At 43.1% G+C, this 27,680-nt stretch overlaps 1 protein-coding gene across 3 annotated transcripts in view; it reads left to right on the top strand.

Annotated features, from left to right (window-relative positions):
• Positions 1-27,680, top strand: part of TGFBR3 (transforming growth factor beta receptor 3) — a 215,599-nt gene that overhangs the window by 97,058 nt on the left and 90,861 nt on the right. For all 3 annotated transcript variants that reach the window (XM_030935974.1, XM_030935972.1, XM_030935973.1), the window contains exon 3: positions 110-294. In XM_030935974.1, coding sequence (XP_030791834.1) covers positions 110-294 — 185 coding nt within the window. The remainder of the gene's footprint in view (positions 1-109; positions 295-27,680) is intronic.

Genomic DNA, 27,680 nt, shown 5'->3' with positions numbered 1-27,680 from the left:
CCTGGAAAGGCATCTCTGGTGGGTTGGCAGTGGCTTGATCACCCTTGCCCGTTTGAGGCAGAATTAATTGCTGTTTCTGAGTGGCTTGTGTTTGTGATTCCCTTGGCAGGTCCAGAGCCTGGTGCACTGTGTGAATTGTCACCTGTCAGTGCCTCCCATCCTGTCCAGGCCTTGATGGAGAGCTTCACCGTTTTGTCAGGCTGTGCCAGCAGAGGCACGACTGGGCTGCCGCAGGAGGTGCATGTCCTGAATCTCCGCACCGCGGACCAGGGGCCTGGCCAACTGCAGAGAGAGGTAGGTGCAGGTGTCAGCTGTCAGCCCACTGCCACTGAGTCTGCAGAGATGATTTTCTGGACAGAAGTCCTTTTCTCTTCTGGGGTTCAACAAAGAAGCTCGTGTATAAACATAAGAGAGCAGCTTTAAAATACCAACTGCTCTCTGGATTGGGCAACTTTAGGATTTCTCTGTCTAGAGATTGGTTGGCTCTCCCCCTTTCCTGGCCCTCCATATTGGAAAAAAACGTTCATAAGAATTTCAGCTTTTAGGCCAGGCATGGTGGTGGTGCACACCTGTAATCCCAGCACTTTGAGAGGGCAAGGTGGGAAGATCGCATGAGCTCAGGAGTTCAAGACCAGCCTGGAAAACATAGCAAGACCTTATCTCTACTAAAAATAAAATTAAAAAGAAAATTAGCAGGGTGTGGTGGTGAGCACCTGTAGTCCCAGCTACTTGGGAGGCTGAGGCAAGAGGATTGCTTGAGCCTGGGAGATCGAGGCTGGAGTGAGCCATGATTGCCACTGCACTCCAGCCTGGGAGATAGAGCAGGATCCTGTTTCAAAAAATAATAATAATTTCATCTTTTAAACATGATTGTGAGAAACCAAATAAGGTACCATTTCTCTGTTGTTGTGAAATGTCTTTCCCATTTCCTCCTGTGTCCTCTCTTTCTTCTTTCTTTACTTTGTCATATGAACTTATTACTTCTGCAGGATGAATGAGGGGAAATGGGAACACTCTGGAATAAAGATGGCAGTACTTTGTACTTGCCTGAAAATCCCTGAGCATAGCTCCTTATCACTATCTAGGCAGCTTCCCAAAGGTGGCAGTGACATTAGTGGAGATGGTGATGATAAAGATATACGCTCATAGTTACTCAGCATTTACTCGGCCCAGCAGTGTTCGAAGCACTCATACATAGAACTCCACGAATTCTACAATTATACTCATTTTACAGGTGACAAAACAGGTGCAGAAAACTTATTTGCGCAAGGTCATCATCTTCAGAGAGAAATGGCCTCCTCTTTCCTATGGCTCAAAAGTGTCCTAGATTGTGGGCGAATGGTCATCATTTAAGAGGACAGATTTCCCAGTGAGATAGCACAGAGTGCTTTCCTTCTGTTTTTAAGCTTCTGTGTGTCAGAAATGTTATCACTCAGGTATTCTCTCTCCAGGGAGAAAGAAACCACAAAAAAAATCCGATCATAGTGAAGTACAGGAAAAGTAATGCAGAATGGAATTTATCTTTGAGCTTTCTTCTGGTCAAGCAAGTTAATTTCCAGAGCCACTTGTTTATGTGCCTCAGTCACCCCATCTTTTTGGGGTGGTAGGAAGAGGAGAAGCACGAGATGTTAAGAAGGAAAAGCAAGCTGATTTTAATCTTATGAAAGTGTGCAGAGTTGGCTCATTTCAAAGACAGATCATCTAACCTTTCCAGCAGCATTGGAAATTATTGTTAATACTCTTGGTTGCTTGCCATTGTTGCTGCAACTCATATTTCAGGTCAGATTTCTTTATCCCAGTAATGTGTCTTTAATTCTGAACTGATGGGGGAGAGTTTGTGGTGAGAGGGAAAGGAGGAGAGGAGGAAATGCAGCTCCTATGAAGCATTGCTGACTCCAGCAATTCTTTAGCAGCGATAATTACTCATTTTATATATGCTTCTCTCAGAGGAACTCAGAGGGAAAAGAAAGTGCAAGCTGTTACAGAAGTAGCAACAGCAGAAAATTCTTGATGTTAAATTGTGCAGTACTGTTGTTGACTCTGAAAAAAAATTCGAATAAGACTACTGAAACAAAAGAAAAATACCTCAAGGAGTGACAGCAGAGCCCTCCTGCACCTGGTTACTATGTTATTCAAAATGGGATTCATTTTAGGACCTGGCAGTACTGAGGATACATAACATTAGCTGGCCTCAGGGATGCAGTGTGTTCAGTAAGGAAGAAAAGAAAGAGGGCCTACAAAGGGTAGTCTCAAACTTGTTTAAAAACCTGAACATTATTCTCCTTCAATATTTGTATAGTGTCTGTATGATTTGGGGCCAGTGATTTGAAGATGTTTTTGAGAATAGACAACAGAGAGACCTTTAAGAATTAGATGGTTGTAGTTCAATACTGTTTGAACACAAGATCTTGGGATAACTGATTTTTGGAGATTCCATCTGGCTCTGCCTTGCTCACATATGGCAGACCTCAGAGTAGTTTGCATATACACAGTGAGCGTAGAGGATGACATCAGAATGAGGGTCAGTACGACGAAAGAATGAAAGACTGTGGATGGTAAGATGGGTGTGGATAAGGATTAAATATCGCTCACTCTCTCGACATATGACTGTGGAGAACATTACCACAGCTGTGCAAACAGTTTTTAAAAATCATTTGAACTACATGACCCAGCAATTCCACTCTTAGGTATATACCCGAGAGAAATGAAAACACATGTCCACACTAAGACTTGTCTGTGACTGTTCATGGCAGCATTAGTCCAAAAGTGGAAAAACCCAAATGTTCATTTTCTGATGAATGGGTAAATAAAATGTGGTATATCCATACAATGGAATGTTATTGAGCAATAAAAAGGATGGCATACTGATATGTGCTACAGCTTGGATGAACCTTGAAAATCTGCTAAATGAAAGAAGACAGACATAAAGACCACATATCATATGATTCCTTGCATGTGAAATTCAGAATACAGAAATTTATAGAGACAAAGTAAATTAGTCATTGCTTAGGGCTAGAGGGGAAAGAAGGAAATGGAGGTTGACTGCTAATGGGTACAGGTTTTTTTAAAATAGTGGAGGCTGGGCGAGGTGGCTCACGCCTGTAATCCCAACACTTTGGGAGGCTGAGGCAGGTGGATCACCTGAGGTCAGGAGTTTGAGACTAGCCTAGCCAACATGGTGAAACCCCTTCTCTACTAAAAATACAAAAATTAGCTGGCATGGTGGCGAGTGCCTGTAGTCCTAGCTACTTGGGAGTCTGAGGCAGGAATATGACTTGAACCCAGGAGGTGGAGGTTGCAGTGAGCCAAGATTGTGCCGCTGCACTCCAGCCTGGGCAACAAAGCAAGACTCCATCTCAATAAAAAAAGAACAAAAGTGGAGGAGATGACAAAAATGTTCTAAAATTTTAATGGTTGCACAACTCTGTGAATATACTAAAATCTGTTGAATTGTAATTTAAGTGGGTGAATTTTATGGTATGGGAATTGTATCTCAATAAAACTATTTAAATAAACCATTTGATCTGCTGACATGCTAATTAGTCTATAAAGTTTACCTTGGCTCAATTCACTTTATCAGGATTGCTTACTCCTTCAACTTAAACTCACCTAATGCTTTTTGTTATTTTCAATGGATAACTTGGTTTTTGTAGATATGCCATGATATAGTCTATGCTAAAAATAACAGCTGATCTGTTTTGAGGCTAATAGTAGGAGGGCCAGAGGCAGCCTTTGTGCAGTCTCTATCAATTTTTTTTTTTTTTTTGAGACAGAGTCTCGCTCTGTCACCCAGGCTGGAGTGCAGTTGTGTGATCTCGGCTCACTGCAACCTCCACGTCCTGGGTTCAAGCAATTCTCATGCCTCAGCCACCTGAGTAGCTGGGATTACAGGCATGTGCCACCGTGCCTGGTTAATTTTTTATATTTTTAGTAGAAACTAAATTTCATCGTGTTGGCCAGTCTGGTCTCAAACTCCTCAAGTGATCCGTCTGCCTCGGCCTCCCAAAGTGCTGGGATTACAGGTGTGAGCCACCATGCCTGGCCTCTACCAAATATTAAAGGCAAATATTTTTCAAAATGAAATGGTAAGTGCTATTACTTACAAATTAGCAAAACAATGACCGTGCTGGCTCCAAGCCGTAATTGACTATGATTCTGAAGGCTGCAGTGGTTGGTTTTCGTGATGTCATCCTTAAATGTGAGGGAATTACTAAATCAGCCCCGTTTCCCCTTGGCTTGTTATTGGTTCCAGATCAGTAGCAAGATCTATTATAAATCACCCTATCTCTCAGATTTTACTGTTAATAAATTCCTACCTCCCGGGTTCTTCAGCTGGGGAGAGATTTTTAATTTTCCTGTGTAGAGGCGGTGACAGAGCGTACACCTGAAAGTGGTGACTGTAGCAGGTTGACAAGATTTAGGGAGACAGTTACGTTTAAGTTGGATGAACAGTTTTATAGGCCAGCAGAGAATTTGTATCAGAAACACGCTTGTTACAACAGTACATAAAAAGCCCTCTGTACCAAAGCACTGTTTTGTCATTGGCCTCCCTGCTGGGTTCTCCTCGGGTCAGAGTAGACCTATTGTATTTTTCATCTGAGAACACACCTCTCATTTGTAATCATTGGTTTCAGAAACAACAGCCTTGGAAGCGAACAGGAAACTGGAAAATGACTTTCTGGCAACAGAGGACAGCAGAAGAGCATAAACAATGCTGAGAGATCAGATTTATCTTTTAGAGCAAGTGAGGACCGGTGTCATGGTTTCCATCCCCATGAAAACCGGCTCCTAGTTTGAAGCCCTCTGACTTTGAAGTAAAATGCAGCCTCCCCCTAAGATGTCAGAATCCCGAGTTTAATTGCTCAGGGCGTTTCCTGATTCCTGAGAAGGGTTACAGCACCATCAGAGGCTTGTTTACAGTAACATACTTTCATTAGTTGCTGGAATGGCAACAATTTTGTTTCCTATCATCTAATTTTTACTTGTGACTTGCTTTTATGTGGTGGTGTGTCTTCTATTTCCGACCTATCTAATTGCTTGCTTATTATGAAAAGCTGCTGAGGATAAGTCCCTAGTTAACCATTACATATATGTAGAAAAGATATGGACATTTAAATTTATGTATTTGTTTTGACATTAAAGGAGCAATGGGCGTGCCAGTGCCTGGCTGTAGGGGTGGAGTGGGGATCGGGAGGCTGCATTACCACGGGAAAGGGGCCAGGTTTAATAACTTCACCCGTCAAAAAGCTCAGAACCCTATGAGCTTCTCTGCCTCATTCCAAAAGAGGATTTGGGATGAGCTTCCAGCAACAGGCATACCAACAATGTAAGCAGAAATACAGAATGAGGACCAAGGGAAAGAGGAGAGTGCAGTTTGTGAGCCATATGGGTTAATGTGGTTGGTATGATTGTGTTTGAAATTTGGTTCCAGACTTTTTGGCAGGCAATCCAAGTGGGATGTGTGGTTAATCACACATATGGCTCCAAATCACTTTTACTTTGTACCTTCTCTGAGGATTGGCATAAAGCTGTCCCGTTTTTGGTTCTTTTTGAGGGCAGGAAAGACCACAGTGGGGAGAAAGAGAAGGAAGTAAACACTGTCAAGTGCTAACTGCTCGACTTGCCTCTTAACAGCTCTCACATCCCCCAAATGACACTACTAGCAGCCATAGTGGTGGAGACTGTGTGTCTCCTGCGGGACAGCCACCTGCCAGGCACTTGTTTGGTTCTGCCAGTCTTCTCGTCAGCCTGAAACAGAGGCTTGGTGGTCACTGTTTTTGCAGAAGAGAATACTTGGGCTTAGGGAGGTTATTCAACCAGATGGTGAGTTGCGGAGCCAGCCCCAGAGTTGTGTCTGTTGGATTCTACAGTGCAAACTGCAAAGCTTTTCCCGTACTCCAGACAGTCATCCTTTTTCTATTAGCTCTTACTTGGTTCTGGGCTACAGAACCTGCTAGTCTGCTTTGTTAGACAGCCAGCAAGTAGGTCTGTTAGTGAGGGTTTGGGTTCTGTGCATAGGTTGGTAATAACTCTTTCCAGTGCTTGGAGTCCTTTTGGATTCCCTTCCTTGCAGTTTTGGGGCAGTATCAAGTTGGTCTGTGTGTGGCAGTGTCCCTTTTTTCCCTTTCATGGTTTAGGATTATCACACCACATGTCAGTAATTATAAAATGCAGGGCTGAGCTCAGGAGCCATCGTGCTCTATGTGGCTGCTAATCCCCATGCTAAATGGCACCACCAAGGGGCCTTTTATGTTCTTGTCTGTTTTCATAGTTAAACATTCCTGCCACCCCCAGGCCTTCAGCTGCCTTCACACAAGTAGCTCACCTGTCCTCTGCTTATAATTTACTACGTCTTATATCCAAACTTGTTTTAACTGTGTGGTGGGAGAGAACTAGCACATTAACTGACTCTTCTTGCTAAGAATGAAATGCAAGAGCTTCAGTATTCAGACTTTGCCATCTGCTTTGACATCTTTTTGCTTACATTGAGGAATTTGTCAATTCAAAGATTGACCATTTTGGAGATCTTTACCTATCTACCTATCTATATGTAATCCTTCCCCATTTCCGTAATATTAATATATGAACACCTTTTCTGTTTTTCCCCCTCAATTATCAAGATTCAGATAAAACAGTTTTTGGGGAGGAATGGGTGTGCCTTGCCCAACACCACTAAAAGAACTTATATAAAATCTCAAGGCTGGGTTTTGGGAGAGTACAGATGTGAGAGCAAAAACTTTAAACTAGCTACATTATTTTTTCTATGTGGGGCATTTTTTACCCTGCTGCTATTCATAAATGACTTCCTAATGCTAGTCCTATGCATATGCAGAAAAAACAAAAAACCCAGGGCTATTTATGTTTGAGATATCTTTTATGTGGTATGTACTAAGCAAGTGTCAAAGTAAACCCCTCACACACAGACATGGTATATCGGTGAAATTTGGTTTCTAAACAAATACATTCTGCATATAAGCACTGCCTGGTGTTTGTTTAAAAGGTGGCTGTTCTGGAAATCACCTCAGTCTGACAGGGAAGATTACCTCTGAAATGGTCATTTAGTTTCCCACCAGACCTATAACAGATAGTATCATGCATTGCTTCATGACAGAGACACGTTCAGAGAAATGTGTCGTTAGGGGATTGTGTTGTGCAAATGTCATAGTGTAGTTACACAAACCTAGATGGTATGTCCTACTATGCACTTAGGCCATATGGTATATATAGCCCATGGCTCCCAGGCTACAAATGTGCACAGCATGTTACTATGCTGAATGTTGTAGGCAATTGTAACACAATGGTAAGAATTTGTGTACCTAAACATACCTAAACATCGAAAGGGTACAGGAAAATTACAGTATTATAATCTTATGAGACCACTGTCGTATATGTGGTCCCTTGTTGGTTAAAGCATTGTTATGTGGCCCATGCCTGTACTATTTCTCTGTCCCTCTCTTTTTTTTCTGTGTCTCTCCCTACCTGCCCACTGCCTCTCTCCTTTCTTCCCTTCCCCATTTATTTGAGTATTACTATAGAAATCATTTCATTACCTACAAAGGCAACTGAATCTGTCTGTTCACGTAGGATTGGAGGGCCTGAATGAATAGGCCACTCATATCATTTAAAAAGAGTTACTCCTTTACTTGAAGACACTCAATGCAGTTTAAACAACAACACCCTGCTAGGCGTGTGAAGGTGCCAATCCAGGCCTGGAAAGGGGAGCAGGGTCAGGGACAGCAAGGCAATGCATCTGCTAGCTGTCACAACAGACAGTGCAAGCGAGAGTTGGCACTGGTCACACTAGTCGAGGATGATGGCTAACACTTTGGGGCAAGATGTTCAATCTAAAATTCCAGCTAACTCTCAAATAGGAACTCTCCAAAAATGCAGTCTTGGACTTTTAGAAAAAGTAAAAGCAGAAATCAGAGAGGTAATAGTAAACACCAGGGTTTAGGAAACAAACCAGGACACAAGGCTAAGAAGTTAAAACATTCCTACCAAGATGCAGGCTGGTCATGTTACTTAAATCCTGTCATTCGTCATAGTGATATCCAGATGCTGTAACGTTGCCCCAGGAAAGCACAGCCCCTGCCCCAGCAGAGGGACTGAGCCTGGTTGGACTCCGCCTTTTTAGAATGAGGTAATGCTGATTTATATTCTATGCTGGCTGGACAGACTGTAAAAACCTCTCATTATTGCCTCTTCCCCAGATACAGAAGAGACTGCCTTGACACACACCCCTCCTTTTTTTTTTGAGACGAGTCTCACTCTGTCGCCCAGGCTGGAGTACTGTGGCACGATCTCGGCTCACTGCAACCCCCGCCTCTTGGGTTCAAGAGATTCTCCTGCCACAGCCTCCTGAGTAGCTGGGACTACAGGTGAGCACCACCACACCCAGCTAATTTTTGTATTTTTAGTAGAGTTTTAGTAGAGACAGGGTTTCACCATGTCGGCCAGGATGGCCTCAATCTCTTGACCTTGTGATCCGTCAGTCTTGGCCTCCCAAAGTGCTGGGATTACAGGCGTGAGCCACTGTGCCCGGCCGAACTCTTTTAAAATTTGTCCAGCAGCAGCGTTTTCCAACCAGTATGGTGTTTTGTCTTTATGGAGGTTAGGGTTAGAACCCTGACCCGTACTACTGTTGCCATGGTAACTGCCCTTGACTTAAAAAAAATTGTATAATTTCCTGAAAGTGTTGTTAGACAATGTTTTTACAAGAGCACGCTCTGATTTAAAAATGTGACATTTTGCTCTTAGAACTTTTGGGAGAGTATTAAAAAAAAAAGCAGTAGACCCAAGTCAGGAGCAGGTCTGCAAATCTGAGACGCAGATGTGCGGACTGGGCAAAGGCCTAGTGCATGCGTGTGCAGTGTCTCCAGTTTTCCAGCTTGAGCCTTCTCCTTGCCATTGCTTACCTGCTTCTTGACATGCTGTTTGAGAGTAAAAGGAAACTTAACTGCTAATAGCTGATTTAAATACTTAAATTCTGCAGAAGTGTTTATTGTATTGCCTTCAATCACTCCTTCCATGGTGTTTTCTAAATATTTCTGTGTAAATTTAGACACATGTTTAATTATTCCACTTTTCTTTCCTCTACAATGAAGAGGCCGTGTGTGACTTGGCCCCTCTGATGCCTCAGGTCAGCTTATTTCTCTTTTCCTTCCCCTGCTCCACTGGAATGAGTGACCATCTGTACGTCCCTCTTTCCCTTCTTCCCTCTCTGCAGCCTGAGCTCATCTCTGGGGAGACCCTGATGATGCCCCTTTGAACAACTCAAGGACTGCTAGGACTAGAGGGTCCCTGGAGTCCACCTAGTCCTAACGCCTTAGGGGGATCAGGCCAGAGGGTGTAGTGGTGACATGTTCACTATTAACCAAGAACTTGGTGCCAGCACTGGACTAGCCCCTGGGGACACCAACTTCTGCTGCAGAGCTGCTTCTACACATCTCCCTGCCCCACTCTTTCTCCCCAGCTGAGGAAGCCTCCAGTGCTGTCAAGCACTCCCTTTCTGGCACTTCCCTCTTGGTTTCCTGGTTCTCACTTCTACCATTCCATCTGCTTTTCTGTTTTCTTTCTCAGCTGCTCACTCTTTCTTCTTAAGGTTGTTTTTTTTTTTTTTTTTTCTTTTTTTCTTTTTTCCATGAGACAGGGTCTGGCTCTGTCTCCCAGGCTGGAGTGTAGTGGTGTGATCTCAGCTCACTGCAACCTCAAGCGATTCTCCCACCTCAACCTCTTGAGTAGCTGGGACTATGGGTGCACACCACCACGCCCGGCTAATTTTTATATTTTTTGTAGAGACGGGGTTTCACCATGTTCCCCAGGCTGGTCTCAAACTCCTGAGCTCAAGTAATCTGCCCGCCTTGGACTCCCAAAGTGCTGAGCTTACAGGCATGAGCAAGTGTGCCTGACCTCGGGGGTTCTTGACTGAGGCACAGCCCTTGGCTTTCTGTTTCCCTCTGCCTCCTCTCCCTGAGGTGACTTGTCTGTTCTTAGGATTTTGCTTATCACTTCCTTGCTTACACCTCCGAAAACTGTGCCTGGGCTTCTCCAGTGGAGCTCCAGTCAGATGGCTGAAGCACCCCGGCTCTTGGGTCCCACCTTGAGCTGCCAGGTGCCTAAGATATGGACTGGAGGAGTGACTGTCACTGTGGTTTGTTCCCATGTTAGATACAGGGCTAGTCTCAGTTCTGCCACTCCCCATGTGTGACCTTGGGTGAGTTACTTAATTCCCTAAGCCCTGTTTCCTCATCTGTAAAATGGAGATGATAGTAGCACTCTTTTTTTTTTTTTTTTAATTATTACTTTTTTTGAGACGGAGTCTCACTTTGTCACCAGGCTGGAGTGCCGTGGCATGATCTCAGCTCACTGCAACCTCCGCCTCCTGGGTTCAAGCGATTCTCTTGTCTCAGCCTCCTGAGTAGCTGGGACTACAGGCATGTGCCACCACGCCCAGCTAATTTTTGTATTTTTAGTAGGGATGGAGTTTCACCATGTTGGCCAGGATGGTCTCAATCTCTTGACCTGGTGATCTGCCTGTCTCAGCCTCCCAAAGTGCAGGGATTACAGATGTGAGCCACTGTGCCCAGCTAGTAGCACTTCTTTAGAGGGTTCACTGACCATTGAGAAATGTCTCTGTGGCACTTAGGGCCGGTGTAGGTACAGTCAACTGCTAGCTAACAGTCATTTTTGTTCTCTCTAAAATAGAATGTAAGAACCCTCCCAGGCCAGTTCTCCGACCCTAATGCTGGCTTTTCAGTCTGGCTTCCCTGTCCCATCAACGTCAATGTCACCAGTACCCTCCATCTTGGAACTTTTGAACCATCTTGTATTTACTCATCCTCTGTTTTTTTTTTTTTTTTTTTTTTTTTGAGACGGAGTCTTGCTCTGTCACCCAGGCTGGAGTGCATTGGCACGATCTTGGTTGACTGTAACCTCTACCTCCCAAGTTCAAGCAATTCTCCTGTCTCAGCCTCCCAAGTAGCTGGGATTACAAGCACCTGCCACTACACCCAGCTAATTTTTGTATTTTTAGTAGAGATGAGGTTTCACCATGTTGGCCAGGCTGGTCTTGAACTCCTGGCCTCCAGTGATCCACCTGCCTCAGCCTCCCAAAGTGCTGGGATTACAGGTGAAAGCCACCGCGCGTGGCCTGCCTGTTCTCTTTAAACCCTATATTTGGCCAATCACCACGTTTTATTGACATTTCCTCTGCAATTGCCCTTGAATTTCTCTGTTTTTCTCCACTTACCCTGCAGCCTCCTTAACTGGTCTCCTGCGACTGGCCTCTTCAGCTTTAGACCCTGATTCTTTCTGTCTAGCTTGTGAACTTCTTCATAAAACCAAACTTCTCTAAATAATGCTCTCATAATGAATTTGTTTATTCATTCACAGGCCTGTTCAATGAATCACTATTAAGAACTCACTGTGTGCTAGGTAGGTGCTCTGCCAGATTCTTACTCATTTTTATGTCTTTAGCACCTATTAGAGTTGAGAAAGAATGAATTTAATGAAACATGACAAATAATGTGACTAATATCATTTAAAAATTTGTAGAAGGCCAGCTGTGATGGCTCATGCCTGTAATCTTAGCACTTTGGGAGGCTGAGGCGGGCAGATCGCTTGAGCTCAGGAGTTCAAGACCAGGCTGGACAATATGGCAAAACCCTGTTTCTATCAAAAATGCAAACAGCCAGGCATGGTAGTGTGCACCTGTGGTCCCAGCTACTTGGGAGGCTGAGGCAGGAGGATCGCCTGAACCCGGAAGGTTGAGGCTGCAGTGAACCATGATCGCGCCACTGCACTGCAGCCTGGGAGACAGAGCGAGACGCTATCTTAAAAAAATAAAAAAGTACAGAAGCCCAACAAAGGGTGTGTTCATTCTATCTGGAGGTGAGGGAAGGATTCCCAGAAGAAAGAACATTTGATGGAGGGCTTAAAAGTCAAATCGGCGCTGTTGGGCCAAGGGATGGGAGGACTCAATATACACAGAGGGAAGAGTGGACACCAGGCAAAGTTCTTCACCTACACGGTGTGGCTGGTGGACAGATCAGGGGTGCCAGGCAGGACTGAATTCTACCTGCTGCCTGTTTTTGTTTTTAAAATAGCTTTAATGGGATAATTTATGTACCATAAAGTTTACCTGTTTAAAGTATACAAGTCAGTGGTTTTTAGTATATTTATAGAAATGTGCAACCAGTGGCCCGCAATCTAATTTTACAACATTTCCATCACCCTAAGAAGAAACCTTGTATCTATTAACAGTCACTCTCCCATTCCCTGTGTGTACCCCCCACAACCCAGCACCAACCCAAGATAGCCACTAATCTACTTTCTAGATTTATCTATTCTGCACATTCATGTGAATGGGATCATGCAATATGTGATCTTTTGTGTCTAGCTTCTTTCACTTAGCATTAAGCACTTGAGGTTCATCAATGTTGTAGCATGTATCAGTTGTTTCATTCCTTTTTATTCCTGGGTAGTTTTCATTGTGTGGCTATACCACGTTTTGTTTATGCATTTATCAGTCCGATGCCTGTTTTTAAAGTTTATTAGGACACCCATTTGATAATATGTTGTCTATGGCTGCCTTCTCACTACTGTGGCAAAGTTGAGTATTGTGTCAGAGACCTGCATGACCTGCAGATATTTAAATAGTTACTATTCGGCCCTTTACAAGAAGAGCTTGGCAGTTCCTGGATTAGAGGATGGAGACAATGAGGGGGGTGGGCTGGGACTGAGTGGAAGATGAGACTGGAAAGGCCATGTAAGGATTTGGACCTAATCTTGTGTATCAGTGCTTCTCAAAGTGTGTGTGGTGTGTGAAGCCCCTGCATCAGATCCCTTGGTGTATAGATTCCTGAGGCTCACCCTGGGCTTACCAGCTAAAACCCTTGCCCCACACCTTTGTTCTTAATTCCACCTGGACTTCTTTCTTCAGTCTCTCAATTCTTGCCACGTTGGAAGCCCATGTTTAGGTCTTAGCTCTTTACCAAACTCTTACCTGATTCCTTTACCCTCCTCCACTTCTTTTCTGAACATCACTCTGAATCTTCTTCATCCCCCTACCACAACCTGTGCCTTCCCACAGTATGGAATTATATGTTTTATTGTATTACTTGCTGCTGAATCGTGTGTGTTAATTCTGCACACTCAGCTGGTGAGTGGACTGCTTTAGGGCAGGAACTAGGTCTTGGGTCTTTTTTGCATTATGCAGATTGGGTTATTGCACAGCACCAAGGATGTTATTTAAAGTATAACTGAAAGTCTTCTTAAATGACTTGACTTTTGCACAGTGCATCTTTATTTGATTTGCATAGTGCATCTTTATTTGATTTGCTATTAGTGGACTCCGTGTTTGGTCCCCAAGCCCCTCAACACTGGAGCTAAGCAGGTGTCCTCCATTTTGTATGACCGCTTTGTTTTTTTTTTTAATTAAATCTCTTTTAATTAATCCTATTTTTTACTCTAAACTCTGCAGATCTTTGTTCGGTCTTTCCCTAGCCCATTTCTAAATCTTTGTTACATTCCTCTTTACTCTGAGGGGTTTTAGTCATCTGCTAGTAAACTAGTTAGTCCTTTCCGTCAGCTGAGTAAAAAGCTATAAATGGTTTTCAATTCTGTGCAGCTCCCTTGGGTAGCTCATTTGATCTGAGCCAGGTTTGAAGTTGGGCCATTGAGAATGATCTGTCCTCATGATGTAGGGGGTGACTCCAGCCAATTCTTAATATTGCTGGAATTAATTAACTTTGATTCCTCTAACTGAAAGAGGGCATTTTACTCTACCATGTATTATTAAATACCTTATAACTTGATTTCTTTGATTTTGTTTTCTTGCTCAATGAGTACTTAAAATATCCCTGCCGATATAGTAATTTGTTCCCTGTTTAATATGGCTTTTTCCTTTGTTTACTCTGGACTCAAGTCTTTGTAGCTTGTTTTCTAAGTCAGCTCAAAAGTTGCTGGTCATTGGATTTGGCAGCCTTTTCAAGCTTTACCCACCAGAATCCTACAGGAAGTTGTGTGTCGGCCAGAAGAGTCTGTTTATTTAGAGCGTGGTGTCCAGCAGAAGCAATCCATTTATGAGGGTCTGCTCTTAAAGACACAGGCATCTGAGTCTGTATTTGGAAGACCTGCTGCTTTGGCTTCCATTGCAGCCATGCTCTCTGTGCTTTCCTGTCTAGCCCGCCGGGGCACCTCCGTGGTACTGCTGGCTAATTGAAGGAGTCCTTGTCCCTGAGCTCCTTGGCCTTGTCTAAAAGGCTAAAATGTCCAGGCCTAGATGTTAGACAGATAGGGTTCTAGTCCAAAGCACTCTACAATAATGCTTTGTATTTATGGCTTTTTTTCACCTGAATAACAGAGTCCTTCAGCTGAACCTGAAATTTGTACATCTCTTGGAGTAAGAGGGGCGAATTACAGGTATGACTTGGATACTTTTGAAGATAAGAGAGATAATGAGATGAGGTGCTACTGGTTCTCACTGTGAGGCAAGGACAGAGCCCAGCTTTAGGATCCAAGGTTGCCGCCATAGCCTAACTCTTGCCCGGAGCTGAAGCGTCCCCGTGTGCCCATTATAGCTTAACTATTTGTTGATACATATGTACACACATCTGATCCATTTTGAATTTGCTCCAGCAAGTCGGTGACGTGGCTGTTGGTTCTCTGTGCCTAACGCGGGGCTTGCCACAGGTTAGGGACTCCATGGCTGTGGACCCATGTACATGGAAGCGGTATCGATGCCTTCTTAAAAGGTGAGTGCCCCTCACAGTGAGGTGTGGCCTCACTACCAGTGATGTGAGCACATACTGAGGTGCCTTGGGGGAGAGGAGCAAAGAGGTATAGCAACTGCTGACAGGCCTGAGCAACAAAAGGTCGAAAGTGAGCTATCATACCTCTCAGCCCTCGCCATGCCCCTGGGGTCTTTTAATGACCTATGGTTGGATTTTATCGTGAGGTGGAAGTTATATTGAAATTTCTGCCTCAGAATAGTTCCTGAAGAGCATTGACTTTCTGGGAGTCCTAGGTAAATTTAACACTTAATGAAGGTAAAAACAATCCTTTCCACATTCCTCTGCTCCTCCTCTCAACCTCAGGTCAGTTGATGTGTAAGCAGTGCTTTCCTTGGGAGGCAGCAGTTTCTGAAGGTAAAGGAGAAAGCCCTGGTCCAAGGGAGTCGAAGGTCCGTTGGAAAACTCATGATTCTGTGTTGGGCTTGTGGGCATGTAGGTGTCTCCTAGCCTTGCCAAGCTGTCTTAAATTCAGGTGTCTTCCAAAATCAAAGGCAACTGAAGAGCTTAATTTCCAATGATGATACATTTTGCCTCAGTCATCTGGCCCCAAAAGACTTCTGGGGGCCGATCACCCTCCCGTCTATTCTGAACGTCCCCCTCCCCCAGATTGTCACTTGGTGCTTTTGGCCAGGGGGCTCTGCCTCTTCCTTGCTGGAGTTCTTCCTGCAGAGCCTAGCATCTCTGTGAGGGCTTTCACACAGACCCTTGATTGCTCTCAGTATGTTGTCAGCCCATGTGTTGCTGTTTATTTTTGATGCCTGCTTTCATAAGGTTTGAAGATTCCACTTGTTTTTCCACTGGTTATTAAGATAGTGAGAATCTAAATGAAATGGTAATATTACCATTGTGAACAATTAATTTTCTAAAAGAATCTTTCTTGTTCATTTTTAATGCTGTTAAGATCTAATTCCCAGTATTTTAGTTGGAAGCTGTTCAAATTTCCAAAATCATAAAATCTTTCAAAGCCTACTCCAAGTTACTTTTTCTTGATTCAGCTCTCCTCCTATTTGCATTAAAAAAAAAAAAAGGCCAGCCTATTTCCAAATATGGAAATGATCTGTGTTTATTCGAGATCAACAAAGTGATATGGGCCCTTGACTTGCTGTGAGCTTATTTTTTTTTAATATGTTTTGGAGCAATGTACAAGGGCAATTTTTCGTCCTGTTTTGTCATGTGTTCTTAAATACATTTCCTAAACACTTTCTCTGGCTCGGTGCTATTACCGTGTATACGTCCTACATATGTTTCCTATTTTTTATGACTCATACTTACGGTACTCATAAAGATTTATCCTTTATCTTGGCTCTGAGTAATGAGCCCACTTGCACATTTCCAGCAGAATTGTGGGTTAGGGATTTTGCATTTCATTCTGCTGGAGAGGCCTCTGGAAGGCACAGCACAGGCAGCGCAGCGTGTTCCTTGTAGGCAGTGCTCACTTCTCCCTGAGGGAACAGTTAGCTCAGTTTTTGTGAATTTACTCATTTTTGTTCTCTAGCTTTTCCTTTCCCTTTGCCCTTTTTAGCCATTTTACTGTTTAAGTGAGGCCACACAAGAGCATGAACAGATGAAACAAATGCTGTACTCCTTTTTGCTGCTGGTAACTGTGGTGGAGGAAGAAATGGAAGTAATGAACTGAAACGATATTTTTACATGTGGCAGCAAACTCAGGCAAGGAGTCTTCTTGGGTCCAAATAAATACTCAGACCCATGAGACTATCATAGGCCATAGGTGGCTTCATTCTATTAAAAGGATATAGGACAAGGACCATAGCTTACGGCATGGCAGCAAGGCGTTCCTCCTTGTTATGTGCCTTGTGACTGTCTACACATCAGTTCATCAGTTCACATAGCCATCCAGAGCTCTCCAGCTGATGGCTCAAATGCCAGGAGATGAGATCTGTGTGTGTGTGTGTGTGTGTGTGTGTGTGTGTGTGTGTGTGTGTGTAGTTCTCTAGTTTAAAAGCCTTAGGCAGGCCGGGTGTGGTGGCTCACACCTGTAATCCCAGCACTTTGGGAGGCTGAGGCGGGTGGGTCACCTGAGGTTAGGAGTTTGAGAGCAGCCAAACCAACATGATGAAACCCGTCTCTACTAAAAATACAAAATTAGCCAGGTGTGGTGACGCATGCCTGTTATTCCCAGCTATTTGGGAGGCTGAGGCAGGAGAATCGCCTGAGCCCGGGAGGCGGAGGTTGCAGTGAGCCAAGATCATGCCATTGCATTCCAGCCTGGGCAACAAGAGTGAAATTCTATGTCAAAAAAAAAAAAAAAAAAAAAGAAGCCTTAGACCCTTGCAGGAGCTAGTAGGCAACTATGTAGAAATAGTTTCCTTGGTACTCTCTCTCGTAAATATGCCCAGTTTACAAGAATCACTGCTCTCAGGGAAGCCCCCAGATGTCAGTTCTTATCAGATGTCTTAACATTTTCCAGTCCCAATAGCAAGTTGCCTTGTATTATAATTGACATATTGTCTTACCAGATTACCAGGGTTACAGAATTGAGAGAGTTAACAGAAGATCACATTCTCATGTAAAAGAGGGAAAAGCTTTGCTCACTGTTTTTCCACACCTGTATGTTTTATTGTTTTTATTTGTGGTATTCCTGACTGTGATGGGCCAAATAATGGTCCCCAAAGATATGCCCATGTTCTAACCCCCTAAACCTGGGAATGTTGCCTTATATAGAAAAAGCCTTAGGAGGTATGATTAAATTAAGAATTGTGAGATGGAGGATTATCCTGGATTATCTGGTGGCCCCTAAATGCAGTCACATGTATCCTTATAAGACAGGGATTTGATGACACAGACAAAAGGGAAGACAGTGTGACCATGCAGGCAGAGATTGGTGGTCTGGAACCACAGGCAAAAGAATGCCAGCAGCCACGAGAACCTGAAAGAGGCTGGGAACAGGTTCTCTTCTGAAGCCTCTGGAGGGAGTGTGGCTCTGCTGACACCTTGGTTTTGGCCTAGCAATACTGATTTTGGACTTCTGGCCTCCAGAACTGTGAGAGAATAGCCTTCTGTTGTTCTAAACCACCCGGTTTATGGTAATTTGTTACAGCAGCATGGGAAATGAGCACACTCTCACATTAGTTTGAGTTCCATGCTGCCTCCTGTCTCCAGTTTGTTTACTCCTGTGTTCCCCAGCTCTGGAAAGGACACTGCCACACAGTTGCCAGGGCCACAGTCCTTGGCATTATTATCCATGACTTCCTGTGTTTGCTCAGATGTCATATCCAATCCTATTTGTTCTACCCTAAGACCATATTCTGAATCTGCCCACTTCTGACCGCCACCTTCGGTCTGAGCCACCACCACATTTTTACTTGAGATGCAGTGGGCCTCTGGCCCATCCTCTTAGGAGTGCAAGATCTGGGGTAGAGTGCCAGTGTTGGGAGCCTGGCTCCACTGCTTGTGAGCTGTGAGGCTTTGGGCAAGTCAGTTAACTTCTTTATGCCTCATTTTCCTCATGTGGGCATAATCATAGTATCTACTTCATAGAGGTGCTGTGACTATTAAATAATTAAAGAATGACTGGTGCTTAGAACAGTGCGTGGAATATCATCAGCACTCCATAAATGTCAGCTGCTATCATGTTAGCCAATAAGATATATTCTCCAAGTGGCAGCCAGCATGATCTTTTGAAAGACTTCAGTCCAGTCACAAAGTTCATTTCAGCTTCCTGCCATGGTTTCCCCTTACATTTAAACGAAAATCTCCAATCCCCACCAGAGCCCTGAATGATCTTTTCTCCCTACTCCCAGCACTCTCACCAGTGCTCGCTGTGCTGCCGTGGGCCCTGACATCTTGCCTCCTGTCCTTTGCATGGGCTCTTTGTTTTGCCGGAAGCACTTCTCCCGGTTATTCATGTGGCTGCCTTCACCCAGTCCCTGCTTTGCCATTACCTCCAGAGAGATGCCTTCATTGGCCACCCCATTTAAAATAGTCATAGCACCCCCCTCCCACACACACACACATACACACACGCTTTTACTGTTTTACTTTAAAAAATATATTACCACCTGATATTCACTTATTTTTAAATATGTTCACTGTCTATCTCTTCTGCTAGTATGTCCATCAGGATAGATGTTTTATTTTGTTAGTTGGTATTGCCAGGAATTAGAACAGGGCCAACTACATAGTAAGCACTCAAGAAATATTTGTGAAATAAACATTTGCATGAACAAATGAGTATGTTGATGTAACAGTTTAGCTTTAGCAAATAGGTTAAGTCTAGAAATTCTGTATATGGAAGTTTCTCATTAATTATATTTTTTGAAGAGATCCAGTTATTGATGTTGGTATGTATGGCTTGGGCATAAAGTAATGTTTCTTAAACCAAGGCTTCAGGATATAGAAGAGAGCACTGGATTGTGAGTCTTAATAAAAGACTTGGTCTTCCCTCTGTTGTGATCTTCTTTGTTTAAACCTGAGGGCAAGTGTGTAGACCCATTTGGATCTCAGTTTCTTTTTTTCTTTTTTGTCAATATAAAGACATTGAGAAAATTAATATTTCAAAATGCCAATTGAAAATTAGAGTCAAAAGCATTTCTGGAGTTGTTAAACTACAAAATCCCCTTAAAGAAACCCTCAGCATCCAGTGAGTAAGGAACCACCTAAGAGCTGAAATGTCAACTAAGGGTGTCTCGTGTCTTCTTATTTTATTTTATTTTATTTTATTTTATTTTATTTTATTTTATTTTATTTTATTTTATTTTATTTTTAACCTAGATTAAATAGGATTTACAGATCTGGGGGCAGATCTGGCCTCTGAATACTTGGGAAAATGCTTTTGAGTTTCATTGCTTATGTCTTACTGCTTTGCACAGCAAAAATTTCATGATTTTCCAAAGAGCTCTACTGTTCCGTCAGGACAGAGTACACGTGAATCTTTCTCCATCTTTCTTGTATTTATTGAAATATGAAAGATTAGAAAAACGAATTATTTCAGTTTGTTGAGCGGAGACCTCTCTCCACATAAATTAGAACCAGGCAGTTGGGCAGTCAGCTGCAGCTGCTTTTGTGAACTGGGCACCCATGCAAAGCATTGCGGGAGTGAGGAAAAAGGCAGTCCTCGGAGCTCACGGTCACCCACTGTGCATCGAGGGACAAAGAGCAACACCTGTAGCAGAAAGTACGGAGACGTAGAAACATCTCATTGCCCTAAATACATGAGATAGAAACGTAACCAAATAGATTTAATCAGCTACAGCTGGGCTGAGATAAACACGTAAGTGCTAAGTAATCAGGCATGTTAGAGGGATGTGGGGCTGAGGCTAGGGCTGGGGCTGGGGGAAAGTGTTGCTGGAGTAATTGGAGCCAGGTGTGCTTGCCTGGCGCTGCTTTTTGGAGGTGAGAATTGGAAAGGTTTGAAATAGGGATGTGGTTTGGCAGAGGGCTGAAAGGAGAATTTTCCAAGACTAGGGGAGAAGACTGGTAAATAAAATAGAGCCGAGTTGAGTATGAACTATGTTGAGGACAGCAAGTACCTTGGCAGCTGTGAAAGCTTCATCTGATGGTTTTGCCTGTTGTTGGTATTGGTGCTGGGAGAATGGTCTTCAGCTGAACACCACAGGTCTTCAAAGCCAGGTGAATTTTGGCAGCCTGTGACACTGGAAGGGGCAGCGTAGACCGGCCTCTGAAGATAAATTTTGTCCCCACATTTCCCCACTACAGATTGGGAGCAACCTCTAGCTTTACCTCACGGTCCGGTGATGTCAGCTGCCTTGGAAGCAGCTCCTTGCTTTGGCACTTCCTATGTTCCTATTTTTTTGGAGGGCACCTGCCAGCGAGGAAAGGCAGCGAGCACAGGTGATTGAGTTTTTGTTCAGAGATTTGGGGTCACCTCAGAGTAGACGTGGTGTTGGGGTCAGGTGTGGAATGAATGTGGTCTTCCCGGGACCTTTGTTTGTTAGGTTCAGAAGTCTCCAGAGCTTCTGTGAGATGTGGGGAGCAAGACCTGAGCTTGTCCAGGTTAGTGGTGCCTGAACAGGAGCAACCAGCACAGATGAAGACGTCTGCACTACCTTTCAGCCCTCGTCTTTAATGAGCTCCAGATCCCGAAGGTGAAGGAAAAGCAGACAAATGGCAGAATAACCCATTAGTTCCTCATGAGGAAGTCAAGTGTTTGGAGGGTCATGTATGCAGCTGTCACCAGTTTGTCACCCTGCTTGAAAATCCATGGACCTGTAGGCAGGAGGTAATGGCACTACGCTGATCAGAGCCTAAGTCAGACACTGGTAGGCTTCTTTCCAGATAATTATAAAACCTGGCATTTTATTTGTGTTTTTCAACACTCCTGGAAGGGAGATTCTGTTAGCTCTGTTTTACAGGTATGGAAGTTGAGGCTAAGACAGGTTAAGTATTCTACCCAAGGTCATGAACTGGGAAGTAATTGATAGAACCTAACCTTGAATTCACAACACACTTCCTATAGATGGAGTTGACATGCACTGTGAGTGGCTCTGGGCAAGGTGGGCTTTCCCAAGGCTTAGGCATTTATTCAATAATGAAATCATTATTTACTAAGCACCTGTTTGTAATGTGTCAGGCACAGTGCCAGGCACTGGCAGTCCTGACCCCCTACCCTTGAGAATTTGCCAAAGGTAACAGAGATACAGTGGATAGTGAGTTTTCCCTTGCTCCTGCTCCCATTTAGATGATCTCAAGCTCTTCGCTTTGCTTAAATGTGGGCTTAGATGTTGCGCCCAGTGTTGCGTGTTGACTTAATCATATGCAGCTAAGTCTTTGAGCTGCAATAGAACAGCCATCTGGTAAGAATTAAATGTGAATAGCTGGGCCGTCGTCTATAGGTGAAGAGCTTAGAAAGAGGGGCAGATTGGGGTGCCCTGTTATTAACACCAGCTCTGTTCTGTACAAACAATTCTCTTAATGGATTACCTGTGCCAAAATATTGCTGAATAGCTTGGAAACAGGTTAGTGTTTTGCCCTTTAGAAAAAAAATTAAAAAAAAAAAAAAAAAAAACCAAAAAAAAAACCATGGAGTTGAATTTGGAAAGGAATCTTGGAAAATGAATGTTTCAGTACAACAATCATCATTCACATGCCCAGAAATTCAGCACTGCAGGGCTTCTGCTGGCAGAATCAGGTGAACTCTGGGATGCATTCTGATTTGGTCTTGAATTCTTACATGTCTTGAGTAGGTTGAAAGTTGGTTATTTTTTTGTTGTTGGCAGTGACCTTTACTTAGAAGTGCCCAGGAGATATTCTTGGGATAGATGCCAACAGGTTTTCTGTCTTTTGCCTTCAATTTTATAAAAATGTAAATGAAAGGATTTCCCAGCACCGAGTTGTGGAGCTACCTGGGTATTCAAGTGACAGGAAGAGTTGGTTGTTAGGGTGGTTGGGAGGGACTTCTTAGAGGAAGTGCCCTTGAACAGAGACCTGAGTGATGAAAAGGGGTGATCTGGGTGAAAAAGAGGCCAAATAAAGGATCTGCTGGTGTCCAGGCCCTCAGCTTGGAAGCAGCTTGTTGGAGATGAGAGAGGGGCAAGTGTGCTGGAGTGGAGTTAGCAAGGGGGAGAGTGGTGGCAGGTGCGGTTGGTCCTTGTGGGGTTGGATCGTGTGGGGCCCTGCCCAGTGGGAAGTTATTTCTTGGCATTTCTTTACATTTCTCTGTTCTTATCCAGTGATTAAAAGAGCTGACCCTGAATTCTGAAGACTTGGGGAGTCCCTGTTTCCTAACAACAGAGAATTGGTTCTATAAGGAGAAATGTAAATCGTTCCACTGGCAAGAGAAGTAGAAACTAGATTACCAGAGTGGATATTTGGGCTCTAGTCCCAACCATGCCATAACCAGCTGCAGAACTTGGGCAACCCATGACCTCTTTGGGCTTCAATTTCCTTATCTATAACAAACATTTGGAGTAGAATGTCTCTAAAATCTCCTTTCTCACTAAAAGTCAATTATTTTATTATATATAGATTTCGTTTTTGGTTTTATCCTTTTGTTTCTTTCAGACTTTTATCAGTGATCTTACACTAAACCAAGTCCACTCACTAGTTCTGATTTCATTCTTTTCTCTATTCCTTGGCTTCTGGAGTAGCCAGTGAAGTATTTGGAGAAAAATGTCAGGAGGAAAAGAGAGAATTTCATAACTTTGCACAGTGTCCTCACCAGTGCCCGTTTAACACATTGCCTGTTGCCCTGAAAGAATTCCCAGTCACCACGTGAGTCGACTGTGATAACCGAGACTTGTTCTCAGGCTAGTGATGTACGGTTTAACGAAAAACTGCCATTGTCCTTACTGAGGAGGTTTTATCCCATCAAAACGGCGTTTGAGAACCGGACAGTGGGATACTGTTGTTTGCATTTACTCTTTTTTTTAAATCATATTTTGATTTATTGGAAGCTAATATTTCAATAAAAAAAATCTGCCCATCTTCCTGAAATTCAGTATCAATTATACAACTCTCTCATTGAAAAGTATATCTAGGCCGGGTGCGGTGGCTCACACCTGTAATTCCAGCACTTTGGGAGGCTGAGGTGGGTGAATCACTTGAGGCCAGGAGTTTGGAACCAGGTTGGCCAACATGGTGAAACTCCATCTCTACTAAAAATACAAAAATTAGCCTGGCTGGTGGCGCGTGTCTGTACTCCCAGCTATTTGGAAGGTTGAGGCGGGAGAATCTCTTGAATTTGGGAAGCAGAGGTTGCAGTAAGCCGAGATCGTGCCACTTAATTCCAGTTTGGGTGACAGAGTGAGACTCTCAAATAAAAGAAAAGTATGTCTAAAAGAAATTAGCAAGACCAAGTATATTAACTTGTTTTTAGACTATTACCATGTCAACACTTCCTATTTTAAAATGCACTGTAAATCATGATTTACCCTTAGGATTAGCTTTGAGTATTTCATTATTTGTTTTGCTTCTGCCAAATGTAAAAGACTAAGCGGGCACACACTTATCCAAAATTAAAGTTAAGGAAAGTAAATAAACTCTCTAAAACAAACATTATTTAATATTTCAAACCAGCATTTCAAGACATTTTCACTTGTTGAAAGAAGAAAGCACTTCTATTTTGTTCTCTAGTATTCACTCTGGCAGGCTAAACTAAACATTTAAAAATTACTCCTTTTAATTGAGTACACAAATCATTTTAGTGTGACATGGCATTTGTGAAATTGATAATTCAGTCACATCAATTCATTTATTGAGATACATTCATTTCTAGAGATCTTTTGTTTTTGAGACAGTCTTGCTCTGTTGCCCAGGCTGGAGTGCAGTGGCGCAATCTTGGCTCACCGCAACCTCTGCCTCCTACATTCATGCAATTCTCCTGCCTCAGCCTCCCGAGTAGCTGGGATTACAGGCACCTGTCACCACGTCCAGCCAATTTTTGTATTTTTTAGTAGAGACAGGGTTTCACCATATTAGCCAGGCTGGTCTTGAACTCCTGACCTCAGGTGATCTGCCCACCTCGGCCTCCCAAAGTGCTGGGATTACACACATGAGCCACCGTGCCTGGCCTAGAGATCTATCTTGAAGGGTTTTACTGACTCTATTAGTCACTGGAAGAGCCATTGGCTCTAGAGTTGTAGGTGGCCATAGAGATAGAGTCTAACCTTTTCATTTATGGGGAGACTGAAGCCCAAAGTAAGATACTTCAGCAAAAAAATCATTTATTTGTTTATTTTTATTATTTTTAGAGACAAAGTTTCACTGTGTTGGTCAGGCTGCTCTCAAACTCCTGTCCTCAAGTGATCTGCCCACCTCAACCTCCCAAAGTGCTGGGATTACAAGCCTAAGCCACTGTGTGTGACCCCCTTTTTAAAATGAATGATATGTCAGGATCTTACATTAGGAGCAAGGCAAAACTGGGGAGCACCAGGGTTTGTGGTTTATAGTGAAAGTTAATTTCCTCTGTTTCTCAGGCAAGGACAGTTAACTTTTTTTTTTCCTTGAGGACAAACAACAAATAGTTATTTTGTAGAAATCAGACAATCCTGTTTTTCTTCTAAAATTTCATGCCAACAGTTTACTTACTTTCTTCTTTGAAAAGAATGAGAGAGATTCTGACCTAAAATGGTCTCAGATGTGTACTGAAGATGCTAATATTGAATTGGTATGTCTTGCCAAGATTTAAGAGGGCATCTCAGGAAGACATTGTACACTACTCTATGATGGTGACTTGTTTTCACCTTAGGGATGATAAAGTAGAGGGATAGATAAAAGGCTTAATTCAGCTCATTTCTTACACAGTAGAGAATTATGGATAGGACTTACAGACTTTTACATAAAATAATATAACCAGGACCAGAATTACCAGGCCCTGTAAGTTATTCCTTATAGAAATGCTCAAGGCTCCTAGCTCACTATTTGTTGATAGTTTATGGTTATATCCCAAACTCAGCAAGTGTTTATTGAGGGACTACGACCTGGGAACAAACTCCTCAAGTCTAGGAGATTTAGGGTTGAGGGCTAAAGCTTGATTTTTCTCACCATGCAAGATATTCCTTGGTAATTCAGCAACAATCTAAAGGTACCCTATAGAAGACTTGGAATGGGATCCTAAACAAAAATGGGATTTAAAATTGTTATTAGATTTATGAATGATATGTATTCTTTTGGGCAAGTAAGTCAGGTAACGGAAGTTCTTTTAGTGAATCAGTATAGTAATGTGGTTAACTAAGTGACACTAAGCCAGAAGTTAGTGTACTCATTATCTATCAGGAAGCAAATCATGGTCCATGTCTTCGAAAAGCAAATGGTCGTCTTTCATTAACTGGTTAAGCTTGGCTTTCAAGGCTCATTGTGATCTGGTTCCAGTACCCTTTCAACGACAGTTTTCTTTATTCTTTTTTATATTTCCTTAGCTCCATCTGAATTAAGTATTCCTCAGACCCACTCATGCTGCCTCCACTGCCCTCCTCCTTGCTTGGACCCCTTAGATCCACCTTTCCCCATTGACCCTCCGGCTCAGCTGAAGTGCCCCCTTACTGCTGTGCACAGATGTGTTTGTATCTGCCTGTCCCTCTGCCCCCATCACACTGTGAACTTCTTTTTTTTTTTTTTTTTTGAGACGGAGTCTCGCTCTGTCGCCCGGGCTGGAGTGCAGTGGCCGGATCTCAGCTCACTGCAAGCTCCGCCTCCCGGGTTTACGCCATTCTCCTGCCTCAGCCTCCCGAGTAGCTGGGACTAGAGGCGCCAGCCACCTCGCCCGGCTAGCTTTTTGTATTTTTCAATAGAGACGGGGTTTCACTGTGTTAGCCAGGACGGTCTCAAACTCCTGACCTCGTGATCCGCCCGTCTCGGCCTCCCAAAGTGCTGGGATTACAGGCTTGAGCCACCGCGCCCGGCCCCTAATATTTTTCTTAAATCTACTCACTTAAAAAATGACTTTAGCCGGGCGCGGTGGCTCACGCCTGTAATCCCAGAACTTTGGGAGGCCGAGGTGGGCGGATCACGAGGTCAGGAGATCGAGACCATCCTGGCTAACACAGTGAAACCCTATCTCTACTAAAAATACAAAAAAATTAGCCGGGCGTAGCGGCGGGCGCCTCTAGTCCCAGCTACTCGGGAGGCTGAGGCAGGAGAATGGCGTGAACCCGGGAGGCGGAGCTTGCAGCGAGCGGAGATCGCACCACTGCACTCCAGCCTGGGGGCAGAGCGAGACTCCATCTCAAAAAAAAAAAAAAAAAAAAAAAAAAATGACTTTAGCTTTATCCTCAACTTCCTAAACATGAAATCATGTTTTTAATTCCTGTAAAAATATATACATAAAGTATATCTTAAAACATTCTTAGGATCTCCACACGATTGACTGAGGCAAGTGCTTTACGCACTTATTAGCCATTCAGTTTCTGAGGAATGAATAGTAAATGCGCAAAACATAACATGAGAACCTCTTTTCCCTGTTTGCTTAGTAACTTCACGCTTATTAACCTAGAGATAAAATGAGGAGGGTGCGGCTAGAAAAGACTGAGCAAGCCTGTAAGCCAAGCCATTCATTCCTGTCTGTGAAGCATTTAGGTGTTAGATATTACTAATTACCTCTTATGCATTGCAAACTGCTGGGCTCAAGGGGCCTATGGAACAATAAATTCTGTTGATAGCAGAGTCCCTGCTGACTTACTGAGCATCTGCTGAAACTCCAGAAATTGTATAAGTGGACCCCTTCCCCACAAAAGATTCAGAAAGCAGCACACTATACATGGGACACATCCTAGAGAAAACGGGTGTGATAAGTATGTGTACATATCACATGGTTGTAGTTGTATTTTCTCAGTGTTCCTGTTTGGGGCAGTTTAAGTTACAGATTTCTCACTATCACTAAGTGTTTTCTAGGACTGCATTGTGTACTGCCAACATAACAGAGGTCTGAGGGATTTTTCTATAAATTTGCTAATGGGAACTATATATTTTTTAACCTAATTTTTGAGGATATTGTAAGATTACTCAGGTAGACCAATTTGAGTTTCTTTAAAAAGAACAAGTTCTATATATTCAAGCTGTAGTTAACTAGTTAATAATTAAATTAATCATACTAATAAATATTGAAGACTTTTATAAATCCATGAAGAGATTTCTGTTTTAATTACTATACTCTATAGTTGCTGCTTGTATATAGTGTAGAAATAGTGTGCTGTAGTTTCTTATTTATTATGTAAACTGTAGTATAGATTTAGGGTAGTAGATCAGAGACTACAACAGGTGATTCTTTTCATTTAGTGTTTAATAAAGTTTAGAGAATTTTTTTTCTTAAATCTGTAGGAATCAGTCTATGTAAGTTGAGCATGGGATAAAGTCTATTTAGGGTTTTGTGAGAAAAAATCACCTATTCTTTTTTTTTTTTTTTTTTAATCCAGGGTTGGGATCAACAGTTGTTCTAGCATGGGCAGAGTAACTTGATATAATGGCATACATTTT

The sequence above is a fragment of the Rhinopithecus roxellana genome, chromosome 8 (assembly GCF_007565055.1).
Source record: "Rhinopithecus roxellana isolate Shanxi Qingling chromosome 8, ASM756505v1, whole genome shotgun sequence".
NCBI classification, from domain to species: domain Eukaryota; kingdom Metazoa; phylum Chordata; class Mammalia; order Primates; family Cercopithecidae; genus Rhinopithecus; species Rhinopithecus roxellana.
This window is presented reverse-complemented; position numbering and strand designations above follow the sequence as displayed.